Below are 14,589 nucleotides of genomic sequence, written 5' to 3'. Positions count from 1 at the left end.
TTCTGACTTTATTTTTAATATTTGGTAGACTACTGGCAAATATTTTAATCATATATAGAAAGTACACTGAATTGCTATGGTTTTGAAAGACAAACAGAAAATGATTCTTCCTAGTTATAAACTTCATTGCAACAAAGCTATAAAATACAAAGTAGGCAGGGGGAGATGAATGGGTGGAGCACAGATGATTTTTAAGGCAGTGAGAATACTCTGTATGATATTACAGTGGTGGATATATGTCATTATACATTTGTCCACATTCATAGAATATATAACATCAATATTGAACCCTAAGGTAAACTGGACTTGGGGTGATCATGATGTGTCAATACAGGTTCATCCTTGGTAAAAAATATACTGTTGGGAAAGTGATGTTGATAATGCAGGAGGCAATGCATGTGTACCTGTAATGCAGGCAGTACACAGGAAATCTCTGTACATTCCTCTTAATTTTGTTGTAAACCTAAAACTCCTCTAAAAACAGTCTTCAAAAATACAGTAGTATTGTTGAGCAATAATATTTTGCTTATAACTAAATGACACAGCCCAAAATAAAAATTTTACTAATAGTATAAATTTTCAATAATATTGCTGTGATGTTACAAGTATCAGGTTTGATGAAAAATGGGACATCAAAGGCATTTGCTGGGAGGCATGAGCAGGGAGAACAGGACTTAAGAGATATGTCACAGTTACTTCCTAGCAAGCTAAATGTTGGTAGCAGATGGCATACCCACTTGAAGGTGGATATGGAGAAAGAAACAGAGGATTCCAATGACAATACTACACCTTATTTAGCTTGTCTTTGAGGCCTACCAGTTAGGATTATGCATTAGTCAATGAGAAGCCACTTTATATATACTCCACTTTTGGCTATGATGAAGTAGCTTTTAGACTGACTCTCTGGCCAAGACAACTTTAAGAGCTGATGAAATACAGAATCAAAACTGAAAAGTTATATAATGGCATCACATTAACAGGCCTAAGGATTTATAAAGTAAATTTATTTCTACAAATAAAAATGTATAAAGTAATTTTCCACAAATTTCAAATGTTTGAAATCATACAGAGTATATTCTTCTGACCATAGTGAAGATAACAAAAAGAGAAATAGAACAATCTTTCAAATGTTTAGAGATCAAGGATTACAATTCTAAATAACCCATGGTTCAAAGTAGCAATTAAAGTAGAAGTTAGAAACCTTTTTGAACTGAAAAATACTTTAGTAATTTATGTCATATTAAAAAGTTGAGAGATGTAGCTAAAACAGTAGTTAGAGGCCTTGCCATGTTTATGGAGTAGAAGACTCAATACTGTCAATGTCAATTCTCCCGAAGTTTATCTAAAGAGTCAACATAATTCTAATAAAAATTTCAGCATTTTTGTGACAAACTGATTCCAAATTTTATTTTTAAATCTGAAGGGCCAAGAATAACTAACACAGTTTTAAAGATGGAAAACAAGAAAAAATTACACCACCTGATTTAACATGTATTATAAAGCCACAGTAATTAAACAACGTGGTATTTGTCCTAAGATAGATAAGTAGACCAACTGGAATGTAATACATAGGGAATACAGAAATGGACCCAAACACATAGTCACCCAATTTTCAACAAGGATGCCTCTGAAATGCAGTGAAGAAAAAAATTTGTTTCTAGTAAATGGCTTTCCATATAAATAAAAACTGATCTTCATCCCTGCTTCATCTCATAGATAAAAAGTAAGTCCAGCTCTAAATAGACTTAACTCTGAAAGGTAAAACAATACAGCTTTTAGAACACAACAAATGAGGATATCTTTATGACTTTGTGATGACAAATATTTTTTATACAGGATGCAATGAGCACCAACAATAAAGGAGTACTTAATAAACTGGATTTCATTAAAATTAAGACCTTCTATTTACCTAAAGACACCATTAGAAGAGTGAAAAAATAAGCTTCAAATGGGAGAAGATAATTGAAATACATATAGCCAAAAAAGGATTCAAATCTAGCCTATTAATCAAGAATAGGCCAATAAAAAAACAAAAATAAAATAACAACGGGCAAAATACTTGAATAGGCACTTCAACAAAGAAGATATAGAAATGGTCAATAAGTATATGAGAAGATGCTCAACGTCATTAGTCATCAGGGAAAGGAAAATTAAAGTCACGTCATGATACATATCCATTAGGATGGCTAAAATAAAAAAGACAAAGAATGCCAGATTTTGTGAGAATATGGAGCAAATGAAACTTTCATGTGTTGTCTGTGGTGGTGTAAACTGGTATAACCACTTTGGAAGCTGACTGGCAATGTCTATTGAAGTTGAATATACATAGCCTGTGATGTTGGTAATTCCACTCCTGGTAAATATCCAAAGAAATGAGTATAGGCACCAAAAAGACATACAAGAATGGTCATAGCAGCATATTATTTACAATAACAAAAAAGTGGGAAAAATCCAAACGTCCATCATCAGTAGAATACATAAATTATATTTACATGATGGAATACTATATAAAAATGTAAAAGAGCAAACTACTTTTATACACAACATATATGGATCTTAAAAAACTGAGCAAAAGAATTCAGATATGAAAGAGTATGTACTTAATAAGTCTATTTATATAAAATTCAAAAAAAGCACAAATATAATCTATAATGGCAGAAGTTGAAATAGTGGTCAGCTCTGCAGAAGACACTGACTTCAAAGGGTAACGAAAAAATTTCCTGAGACATCTGCAATGCTGTACATCATGATCTGTGAAGGGATTATACGGAAGTGTTTACTTCATAAAAATTCCTAGAGCTATACACTTAATACTGTGCTCTTTATTGCAGGTATGATATTTCTCAGTTAAAAGGTGTATGTAACACTCGGGCATACTCATACACACACCCGATTTAGGTGGGGATGTGAGTTGATAACAGTCATGATGTGGAGGATCCCTTTGGTAGCTGCATGGAGATCAGATGGTGGGAGGGTGAGAAGATCAGAAGTTGGGAAGAGAGAAAGTACCTGTGGCTAGGTCTGGGCAAGGTATTAAATACCTGCACTAGGGCAGCTGTAGCTGAGAAGGGACTGTGATATCTAGGAGGGAGACTCAGGGGCAGATCCTATAGAATTTGACCTGTTAGATATGAAGAATGAGAGTGTGGAGTGAGTGGACGGTTGGAAATTCAGGTAAAGGAAGCTGCTGTTGGTGCTACTGAGTGAGGGGAAGGAGTATGCAGGTTAACACGCTGCCTATGAGATGCTATTGGGGGACACAAGTGGAGATGGTGAGCAAGTGAAATTAGGAAAACTGATCAGTGAAACTCTGAATTTACAGGGAGACTTGTCTAGAATGAAATCCCTGCCGGGGTTTAAGGACTTCAGGGAGGTTGGGTTTCAAAAGCACCCCACCTTCCAGCCACAGGGTGAGACCTTGGAGGATTATCTTCTGACTTCTGAGTCAAGGAGTGGGGAGCAGGAGGCACAGTGAATAACCTGCAATCTCACCCCACCCACGGAGGGCTCTGTGGCCTTGGGCCACCTCACATCTCCAGCCGACTGTGCCTTCGCTGGCCAATGTCTGCACTAAATCTTTACCATTTCCTGGGGAAGCCTCACTCTTGTTCTTTTTCACAATAAATTGGATTAACTTCTAAACTCAGTAACTCCTTCACAGCTGAAGTTGCTCATGGCTAGTCTCACACTTATCTGTCTTTTGTGGACTATTTCTGGACAAACCTTCCTGGAACTTTACCAAAAGACTAGGAACTCTCCCTAAAAAAATTTAAAGATAACCCCAAAGCAAAGTATTCCAACACAGATTTAAAACGGTTTCATAAAAATATCAATATTTCTAAAATGCACTGTTATTATATACTATGTCTCTGCCACAGGGTGAGAGTAGAGAAATACAAAAACTGCATTTTAAAGATGCATATATATTACACCTATGTGCATTAATAAAAGCCAGATAGGCTCACTCTAGGTATGTAGGGAATAGCTGTGAGAACCTTAGGTCCTGTTTATTGTTCTCCCATTGTGAAGAAAAACATTTTCTTATTTTGATAAGAACTCCTATTAGATATTAACAGAGCCTAAGCTGTAGTGACATATGCATATACTTGTGAAATTCAAACACTTCTTTTGTGTGAGAAGCAATGACTATAATGAAACTTTAATTCATAGTTCACAATAGAAATGCAAGCAAGGGCTTTATCTATAAATTCATTAATTGCTATTCCCTGTCTAAAGTAGCCAAATACTCAGCAGCAACTAAAAAAGGCTGTCATACCCCCAGTACTGCCTAGTTTTAACTTTTGGTTGAGTTTATAAGATTTAGAATGGCTACGGCAAGGAACAGAATTGTGGATGTACAGTCAAGAAGCAACTGAAGTCTCAAGCTATATCCCTCTCTTCCTAACTCATCTGCTTTTTACCCTTCTGGGTTAATCAAACCCCAAGGACGTGCAAGTAGCTTCCATGAGAAAAATCATCTGCAAATACAGGCACTCAGAGTTAGCCTAAAGTAATCCACTCTTAAATATGTGTCAGATAACAAATTTTCAGATAGAAATTCAATTTACAGTGGGAACCCAATTTCATATTTTTTAAATAGTTCAAGTATTCATACATTTCTAATCCATGTCAGTTGTATGTATCAATCCACTGAACTAGGTATTTTCTAGTTTTTCAAGTATATTGTGCTGTGCTCAAGTAGCATGGTGAAGCTTTCAGACCTAGCAATAACTCATATAAGTTTTCTTTATTTTCCCATGCATAGAAAATAGAATGTGCATGGTGGTAAGCCCATATGCCTGGCCAAGCTTTTGTCTTCTCTATGTTATTTTCTTTTCATAGGCTTTATGACTTCCAATTTTTCTTCTGCAGAAGGAAAGGCCACTTGGGCTCACTTACTTGCCTCATAGTCTGTTCCATTTTTTAGAAAATATTTTATTTTCACTTACTGATGTAGGGAAGATGACAAGCAAAAATGCCCAATATGTTTAAACAGCACACATGTGAGATGTAGTATCATCAGGTGAAATACTGACACTCACTGGGGCCAACACCTTGTTCTCTCCTGGGGAAGCCCAGCATCTTGAACATTTTCACTGGCTCACACCTGCCAATTTCTTTCATAGGCTTACAGTTTGGATAGTAAATTCAGGGTAAAATTTTTTTATAAATCAGTAAAAACTCTTTGTGAGAGTTCAGTTAGTAAAGATACAGCAAAATTAAGAAATTTATTTTATAATTATCCTCAGTGTTCAGGGATTGTGAGGCAAATTGCAAAGTGACTGTACAAATGATGATCTCCTGTGGAATTGTCTTAAAAGTTGTGAATTAGGCAGTATTTCATAGACTCCTACATCTGACTGTATTATTTCAAATAATATATGTAGCATGAGGAGAACTTCATTTGATGGTCAAGAGAAAACCAGAAATCCAATGTTTGTTCTGATAAGAAGTGGCTCTTCTCTCTAATCACATCACTGAAGTGTTCAGAGAGGGAAAGATTCTTCTTTCCAGTTAATTATCATCTAATGGCTAGTAGATTATTTTGCATAAGCTAATATGCAACAACACTATTTTTAAAATCCCAGTAGAACTGACTAATTAGTTCTCTCATTTAAAGGCTTTAATCAAGCTGTTTTTCAAAGGAGAAATAAGAAGTGCACTAAGTCAAGTGTGTTGATTATAAAGACATCATGTACTGCTCTATGTAGAATTAAAGGTACCGGAACAGAACACCCAGAGGTAGAGTACCATGTCAACCTTGGCCTTACCCTTTGATTTCAAGGCTTCTAATACCTTTGAATCAGCTGTTACATCACTCACTAGCTTGATTTCAACATTTTGAGAAGTCAGTTGGAGCAACTTTTCGAAAAGACGTTGACCCTAGAAAAAATATTCAGAACCAAAGTCAGAAAACCTAAAAGTATGCTATTTTAAATAGGAATAAATAAACATTGAAAATTAAAACTATTCATTCAAATTTTAAAAGGCAAGGACTTCAGCCCTTGGCAGCACTTCATAAATTCAAAAGAGTTTATGGAAATAGAGTAGTAGTAGGAACACAGATTACACTGTTTTTTTGAGTATTGTGCAATTCAACAATTATTGCAATAGTCATTTCAATGCTACGATGCAAATCTACCCTTCTTTTACTTTTTCATGAACTCAAATTATCTACACATGGAGAGGCAGAGAATATTAAACAGTTGTGATTGGACCCAGAAAGACCTGGATTCCAGCTGGTTTTCCAATTTATAAACTCTGTTTCTTAATCTCATTAATTTCCAGTTTCTTCTTCAGTAAAAGATAGATAATATTAGTATTTACTTTAAAAGGTTTTTGTGAGGATTAAGAGATAGTAGTAGGTAAGTATCCTTTAAGTGTTAGCCATTATGGGGGGAATCATGACTACTTATCAGGAATTTGCCTAAATTCACCTTCTTGTTTAAAATGTATTTTATTTAATTCAACTCATGGTCTGCCTAGAAATCTATAATTATTAGCCCAGCCTAAAAATAAATGAAAAAAAAAAAGTAAAGGCTTTCCTTATAAGATTTTCACAAACATAATTTTTATAGTAAAATTTTTTTTTAATCTCAGGGAGACTCTGCATAGTGGTAGGTCCATAGCTATTATATCATCTTAGGTGAGTGGATTGCAACATTATCCTGTTTATTTTCTCTTGTGTGTTTTCATAGACTCCTCCTTATCGTAAGAGGGAACTGGTCTTCTTTTATTGGTTCTTCAGATTTTTGTTATTCAGCCACAAACTCAAATGCCTTCAGAGGCTAAACAGGCAATAAGGCTTTGGTATTAATGGCCCCCAAGTGGCAGAGTCTTATCTTACTTTGATAAGAATAGATTATTGATAATGATCATGTAGAAAGAATTTGAAGACTGAAAAGAGAAAATGGATGAAATGTAGATGTAGAGCAGTGATTCCTGCAATTCAGCCTTAGAAAAGAAAGAAGCCAAAGATCAAAACCCTAAAGCTCTGGAATATTAAGGAGGAGGGAGCTGGTATGCCAGTGCTAGGGTGACAGCTGACAGCAGGGAGGAGTGTCTGGCATAATCCAGCCATGCTCCTGCCTAGAGCTGGTGCAGTATAGCCTAAGCTCCATAATCCCTGGAAGTTAGAGAAAAGAGGAGTTGCACCCCATGTCAGGCATGGAGGCTTCCTTTTTGTCTAACTAAGTGTGCTGATAAAGGTTGCCCAAAGTAGAACTCACCAAAAGTGACCAAATTACTTTGCATGCAAAACGTGGAGGCAGCCTCCCCACAAAGCAGGTATTCCTATGAGGTATGTTGAATGAGTGCATCAGGCAGTTGTAAATTGCTTTTTTAATAAAGAGGTGAGAGGGAAGAGGGAGGGAGAGAGAAAGAGAGATATGAAGAGATAGAGGAAGAAGGATAAGGAAAAAACAGATGCTGATTTGCTGATTTCAGGGTCTATGTAAATTTCAAATTTACTATGGAGAAATGAGGGTTTGGCAGTGAGAGGCTCAGACACTGGATGTGAGGGAAGATGCACTTGGTGGGGCTTTGTGGATTTTCCTGCAGAGCTGCCACCAACACAACCTCCTCCCTGTGAGCTTTGTCACTCTGCCGAGTTGTGCACTATACTATTGTCACACACCCTTGAAGGCTTGGTGATGCCTGCATAGCCCAGATTTCTAGAGCCCAGACTCATGGTCATCTCACAGTCACATAAATTGTTTGTATTTTTTACTTTCACAAAGGGAAAGGGCATATGTACTCTGTGTGCTATGTAAGTCCCCACGGTTAGTGAGCCAGTATTTTTAAAGACTTTTTTTTTTTTTTTTTTTGATGTGGACCATTTTTAAAGTCTTTATTGAATTTGTTACAATATTGCTTCTGTTTTATGTTTTGCTTTTTTGGCCGCGAGGCATGTGGGATCTTAGCTCCCCGACCAGGGATCAAACCCGTACCCCCCTGCATTGGAAGGCAAAGTCTTAACCACTGGACCGCCAGGGAAGTCTGAGCTAGTATTTTTAAACAAATGCTTTTTTTTTGCTCTTAGTTAACAATAAATTTACCACAAATGAAACATAAGAGCTCTTCTAACCTATCTGTACTTCTGGCTCTGAGCCTTAAATTTATTCTCACTGTGTTATTTTTGTGAGATTTAAAATGAAGACCAGAACTCTCAAACGTGAATGAAAATAGAAACTCCAAAAGCTACAGATAGTAGCAGACCATCATTAAATAAAGCTTATTTTTACTTCAATATGTGCTGATTACTTACACCAAGGAGTCTTAAAATTTTTAATTATAGTGCTGACTGTAATGAACTTGTGCTGGGGTAGAATTTCTGTACTTGGGCTTGAGGCAGAACTTCTATTAAATTTCCCCTGTTTTCAGTGTCTTACCTCCCAGTCCACTCATTTTTGCTAGGACATTCAAAATGTAATTACTTCAAAGGTATGAAACACTTATTCTATGCTGAGACCTGCAGTAAGGCCCACTGCTTTCTGAGTTAAATTTACTCATCATGTTTTCATAAAGGAATAACAAAACCCCTTGGCTTTTAAACATCAGCAGTTTAAAGACTTGCTCTTTCTGGTGAGAAACATTAGCCAACATTTTAAACTTAAATAAATCATCTTGAAGTTAGCTAGTGGCTCAGGCACATTGACCTACTTTAAGCCATTTTTTTCCGATGTCTGCAAAAACCTTATGATAGACAGCACAATCCTGGACAGAGAGCTGTACCCCAAGGATAGAGATCCAGCTCAGCCCCTTTGTGACTCTGAAGAGGCTGCTTAACCCAAGAGAGTAGGGGTTATAAATACTGTCTATTTCTGTTGACCCAAAACAACTCCTAGGCAGGATGAAATGCCACAATAAAATGTGAAGGGGAAAAACAAAAATACCAAAGAGAAATCAGAAGATAGTCCTCTGATTGGACTAAAAAAAAAAAAAAGTCCTCTGGCTGGACTAAAACTCTAAGATTTTAGAGCTAAATTAGAAGAGTAATTAAAGAACACTGTTGAGGCCCAAATTAGTGGCCCAAAGACCAAATGGAAGAAATATCTCAAAGCACAAACATGCATGCACACACACATACACAAAAGCATAGGGTGATGAGGGGAGAAAAGGGTGATCGATAAATTGAAGATATATAACATGTGGCTAATAGGTGTATTAGGAGAGAAAAAGAGACAAAAAGAATACGTTTGCAAATAACAGAAGAAAAAAGTGTCCACCTTGAGGAAAGACATAGACTTACATGTTGAAAAGATAACTGAAGATGGAGGCAAATGTAATGTGGAAAGTCATGTCTAGGCACATTCTGTAGAATTAATCAACACCAAGGAGAGAGAGGAATTCTTACAAACTCCCGGCCCAAAACAGAACAAAACAAAAAGGTACCTATCAAGGAAAATGGATCAGACTGGCGTGGAGCTAACCATCGGCAACACTAAACCAGCACTTGGTGGTGACAGACCGTGGAAGAAAAAGAGTGAAGCCCAGGAGTGCTTTACCCAGTCAAGGATTTTACCTGCCAGCGGGAAAGAAAAAAATATTTGCAGATATATACAGGTTTAGAGACTGTATTACCTACATAACCCATATGAGGAACATATTCAATGAAGGGCTCTAACCAAACAGTAAATAACACTAAAAGCCATCAAGGAGGATGAAGGAAAGAAGAAATAATTGGTTAGCAATGTGATACAAATATGTGTTTGATGTACTTGCTAGGACACTTTATAGGGGAAGTCCTACTAAGAATCTATTACATGCATTCCCAGTGCTATTACCCTAAAGGGACTGAAAATTGATTCTTTCTGGTGTGAATGTAGAGATGTGTGTGTAGATGAAAGTTACTCTTTTTTATTAATAAAACATAGATATACATACAGTAAATATGCAATATATCTGTGGTATTAAAATTTCATGGTGGGGGCAGGATTAGGAAAAAATGTCTAAAAATTTCCCAAGTAAGGTGATAATGAAAAGAAGGTTGAGAAACACTGATCTACAACAAATTGGATAAAGGATCTCAGTAAAAATTAGAATAAGAGCTGAGGAGGGCTTAAAAGCACTAGATGGGAAAAAGGCCATAGTAATGGAACTGACAGTTATAAACTGGTATTTACCAAACAGCATAGTGGCTAAATACATAAAGCAAAAGGTAATAAAAAGGCAATTAAAACACTACCACTTTAAAATATGTCTTTCAAGCCTGGGTAGATCTAATAGAAAATAAATGAGGATATATGAAAATTAAATAATACAATCAATAAACTTGATTATGTGTACATTTATATATTTTTCATTTTATATATCAAGCCCCTCAAAACAATATTTGTCTGTGGAACATTTATAAAACAAACCTTCCTGTAACTGCCATTAAGAAAACGAACAATGGTTAAAATGAAATATTCTACAGGCTTCATTCTCTGCTCATAACGTAACAAAATGAGAGACACACCATAACTCATAAAACAAATCTTAACTACTTGAACATTTTAAAACTCACTCTTAGATTATCCTTACATCAAAAGAGAAAAGAAATGTGAATTTTTCTATTCTCTAGGAAACTATGAACAGTTGAGCTCTTCATAGCAAAACCATGAAATGAAGAAATATTTGGTGTCAGAGAGAAATTTTTAACTGTAAATGTCTTCAGTATTATTAAAAATGAACCATAGAGTCACAATAATCATATTAATATGGTAGTGGCGTAGGAATGGATAAACAGACAAGGGGACTTACAGAGAATCCAGAGATAGTACTACACATGATTTTTATTTAAAACATGCTATTTTAATTCAGTCTGAAAGAGGTGAAGTGGTTTAATCTGGCACAAGTGGAAGATACCCCTATATTATACTACATAGACAAATATATTCTCAGGAAGAATAAGGATACACCAACACTTTCAAGAAAATCTGGGCAACTACATCTACAGTCTTGGAGTGGTGAAAACCTTAGTCATGCTGTAGGAGGCTGAATAATGGCCTCCAAAGATGTCAGGTCCTAATCTGGAAACTGTCAATGAAATAGAATCTTTGCAGATGTGATTAAGTTAAAGATTTTGAGATGAGGAGATTATCCTGGATTATTTGAGTGAGCCCTAAAGGCAATCATAGTAGTAGAGATAGGCAGAAGGGACTCTGACACACCCAGAGGAGGAGGGAGTGTGAAGATGGAGCAGGCAGATTTGAAGATCTTGGCCTTGAGGACTGGGGTGACATAGCAGCAGGCCAAGGGATGCCAGCAGCTACCGGAAGCTGGAAGGGGTAAGGAGTGTATTCGCCCCTAGAACATGGTGGCTTCCCTCTGGAGGGAGCACCCCTCTGCTGACACCTTGGCTTTGGCCCAGTAAAACTAATTTCAGACTTCTGGTCTCCAGAACTGCAAGAGAATAAATTTCTGTTATTTTAAGCCACAGTGTGTGGTAATCTGTTGCACTGGCCACAGAAAACTAATAAACAAGCCAGATATATAGAAGTAATAAAAGATATATAGAACTATAAAAGTAAAAAATATAGAGAGAGCAAAAGATACCACAAAGTTAATGAAAAACAGTAAAAATCTGGAATAAATATTTGTTATGCAAATGAGAAACAAAGAGTTAACAGCTGTACCCTACAAAAATAAATTAAAAATTAGTAAGAAAAGGCCAATAGCCCAACCAAATGTGGGCAAAGTATGAGATTAGACAAGCCTAAGAAGAGCAAGCCTACACGGCTAGCAGACATAAAGAGATGCATCATGTTGATGAGAGAAGCATGACACAAAGCAATATAGAGATCTCTCTTTGCACTCAAAGAGACAAGGAATAATTTATGAGTGGCAGCATTTACTCTTGTCAACGATTTGGGGAAAGAGTACTCTAACATATTGCTTCCTTCCACACAGGAATCTCACATCTAGAGGCCCATCCCGAAGAAACAAAGGCACCAAAATATGCGTGTGTACTTATGATTATATATCTTAGGTATGCTATCATGATACACACACACACACACACACACACACATACAGGATAAAAAGTTTAAATCAGAGTAAAAAGGGACATAAGGACTGATTAAACATTTGATGATACAGTCATGAGAAAACAAGATTTAGCATTTATTTTAAGATACAGTGTCCTTTTAAAGCAATATACTTGCCTTGACTTTTTTTAAATTTGTGACTTAACAGACAAAACCACACATGCATCAACCCCTCTTGACTCAACTTGTTAGTTAATTTATTTAACCAGTCAGTTCTATTATCTATAAGATTGACCTCTTATTTATTTACTATATTTACTGAAATTTTTTGTTACTATACTTACTGAAAAAAGTTTTCTTCAGTTTAGAACACATACTAAAATTTTCTTATTTACTTATTATATTTACTGAAATACACAAAGTTTGCCAAGGGTATAAACATAAATATATTACTTACTTATATATTTGTCAGTGTCAACTTTTACTCTCAAATACCCCCAGGACAAGGAAAAGTGTCTTTTGAGCAAATTTATTCAACACATTTGCTGGATGCCTGCTATGTGCCAGGGACTTTAATAAGTGTTGGAGATAAATGGTAAATAAGCAAATACAGCCCAATGTGTCAGATGGTAGGTAAAGGAGGTACAGGCCTAGGGGAAATACAGCAAGGGCACTAATAACCCAGTCCAAGGCACTCAGGGAACGTTCCCCCAAAAAGGGGAGGAAAGAAAGAATATTCAGGTGGAGATCTGTGGCAGAGACATAAGTAGGAGCACATCATGAAGGGTCTTGTAAGCCTGCACAAACAGTCTACGCCTCATCTGGAAAACAGTGTGGACCTCTGAAGGATTTTACATAGGGAAGGGCATAATCAAATTTTTGTTCTGAAAGAAAACTCTTGACTACAAATTGGAGAAGGACTGGTACAGGGCAAGGCTGCAGGCTGAAAGAGAAATCAGAAGGTTGGCGTGTGGTTTGGTGAGAGATGAAGTGATCTGAGCTAGTGTCAATGGCAGTCAAAAAGAAAATTAAAAAACGGAAGGACCTCAGGTATTTATGAGACAGTATAGTGATGAACTGGATGCTTAGGCTTGGGCTGAGGAAAAGAGAAGATTTGGGGATGGTGGCCAGAGTCCCCAGCTGCTTTCAGAACATGCCGATGGAATATGGAATTCCTTATCTGAAGCCAGAAGATGTTGGCCATTACATCAGTTTACAAATGTCCTGTGGTCATGGATCAATCACAGCTTTGGAACTCAGACAGTGCCACAGACCCAGTAACTTAATTGAGGATATCCACTTTTGGGGTAGCAAGCAATAAGGATTACTCGCTTGATACCAGCAGAGAGTATCTGCTATGTAGGCGTGCAGGCTGCCAGCCCATTCATTAGTCCAGGTTCCATCCCATTAAGGGGTTTAATTATTTTGAAGAGTTAATCACCAAGACCTTGCCTAATGATGGTTATTCACAATTATGCACCCCGTGGGTATAAACAAAGCCATCCCTGTCAGGGGCAGATGAAGAGAGACGAATAAACTCACCATGCCCATAAAGGGCCAGGAAATAGCAAGGAATTAATATCAGGAGCAGCATGCTTATTACAGGGATCTGGGCAGCTAGATTCCTACAGTACTAGAAAGTAGCTTTAAGGCTGCTCCAGTGTCCAGTCTGGCTGCAAAAGGTGGGTGGACAACGTAATCTTGGCAGTGCATTCAACAATATCTGGAAGAGTATGCATGGCACTGTAGGAGATGGTGGCCTGTGATGTGACTGGGGCAAGGGAGGAATACCAGGAGGTGCCAAACACTCCAGCTCTCCCACAATCACTTATTCTGAGTGGGCAGAGAGCCCCACACAGAATGGAGGCAGAATTCCTTCACATACTCTCTCCCAGTGGTCCCAGCTTCCCCAGGAAGCAAGCATGAGGATTTACTACATTGCTCCCCCAAAACCCCATGGTCTTAAGAAACAGCTCAGACTCTTTAGCCCTCTAATCCTTCTTCTAAGAATTGATGCTGAGTGAATGAGCAAAAAGAAAACAATGGTTTGTACAGAAATATCTACTGCAGTAGAATTTATTTCTGAAAAAAAGAAATAGCTTAAATGTCCAATAATAGAGAAATATCTATATATATATATATATACATTTAATATGTACATTTTTATGTTAAATGTATATATACATTTAATCTGGTGTATACGCTACACTGTATATTATGCAGCCAATTTAAAATAATGTTTACCAGGGTTTCCAATAACATGGAAAGATGCTTATGGTGTGACATTAAGTTCAAAAGTAAGATATAAATTTCTTTATATGAGCTTATGTATATAATTATGCATAAAATATCAAACCATTAAAAAAATTTTTATTGATGATCACATGGATGATTTTGTTCTCTTTCATTTCTCTGTAGTTTCCAAATTTTCTATAGTAAGAAGCTATTAGTATTATAGTGAGAAAAAAATCCAACCTATTCTGTTTTTAAAAAGTTCCAAAAACATCAATAGACCATAGGAAATACAGAGCGAAAGTCTAGAGAGAAAACAATCAAGCATATAGGTAAACAAAACTAAGACAACTTTAAAGAAAAGTTATTATTTAATGAAAATAATTGA

The 14,589-nt window shown here is 36.5% G+C and overlaps 1 protein-coding gene across 5 annotated transcripts in view; it reads right to left on the bottom strand.

Annotated features, from left to right (window-relative positions):
* PLD5 (phospholipase D family member 5) overlaps positions 1–14,589 on the bottom strand; it is a 480,564-nt gene that overhangs the window by 174,935 nt on the left and 291,040 nt on the right. The window contains exons 1-2 of one of the 5 annotated variants that reach the window (XM_057535056.1): positions 9,394–9,465; positions 5,772–5,883 (exon numbers count right to left, since the gene is read on the bottom strand). The exons of 1 other annotated variant lie outside the window; for it this stretch is intronic. Coding sequence is in view for 2 of the 4 variants with exons in the window: in XM_057535040.1 (XP_057391023.1) it covers positions 5,772–5,883 (112 nt within the window). In the remaining 2 variants the exon portion in view is untranslated. Of the gene's footprint in view, positions 1–5,771; positions 5,884–9,393; positions 9,466–14,589 lie in introns of those variants that run through there. 3 more of the 5 variants (XM_057535060.1, XM_057535040.1, XM_057535044.1) reach the window with 3 other exon arrangements.

The sequence above is a fragment of the Balaenoptera acutorostrata genome, chromosome 1 (genome assembly GCF_949987535.1).
Source record: "Balaenoptera acutorostrata chromosome 1, mBalAcu1.1, whole genome shotgun sequence".
Taxonomy (NCBI): Eukaryota; Metazoa; Chordata; class Mammalia; order Artiodactyla; family Balaenopteridae; genus Balaenoptera; species Balaenoptera acutorostrata.
This window is presented reverse-complemented; position numbering and strand designations above follow the sequence as displayed.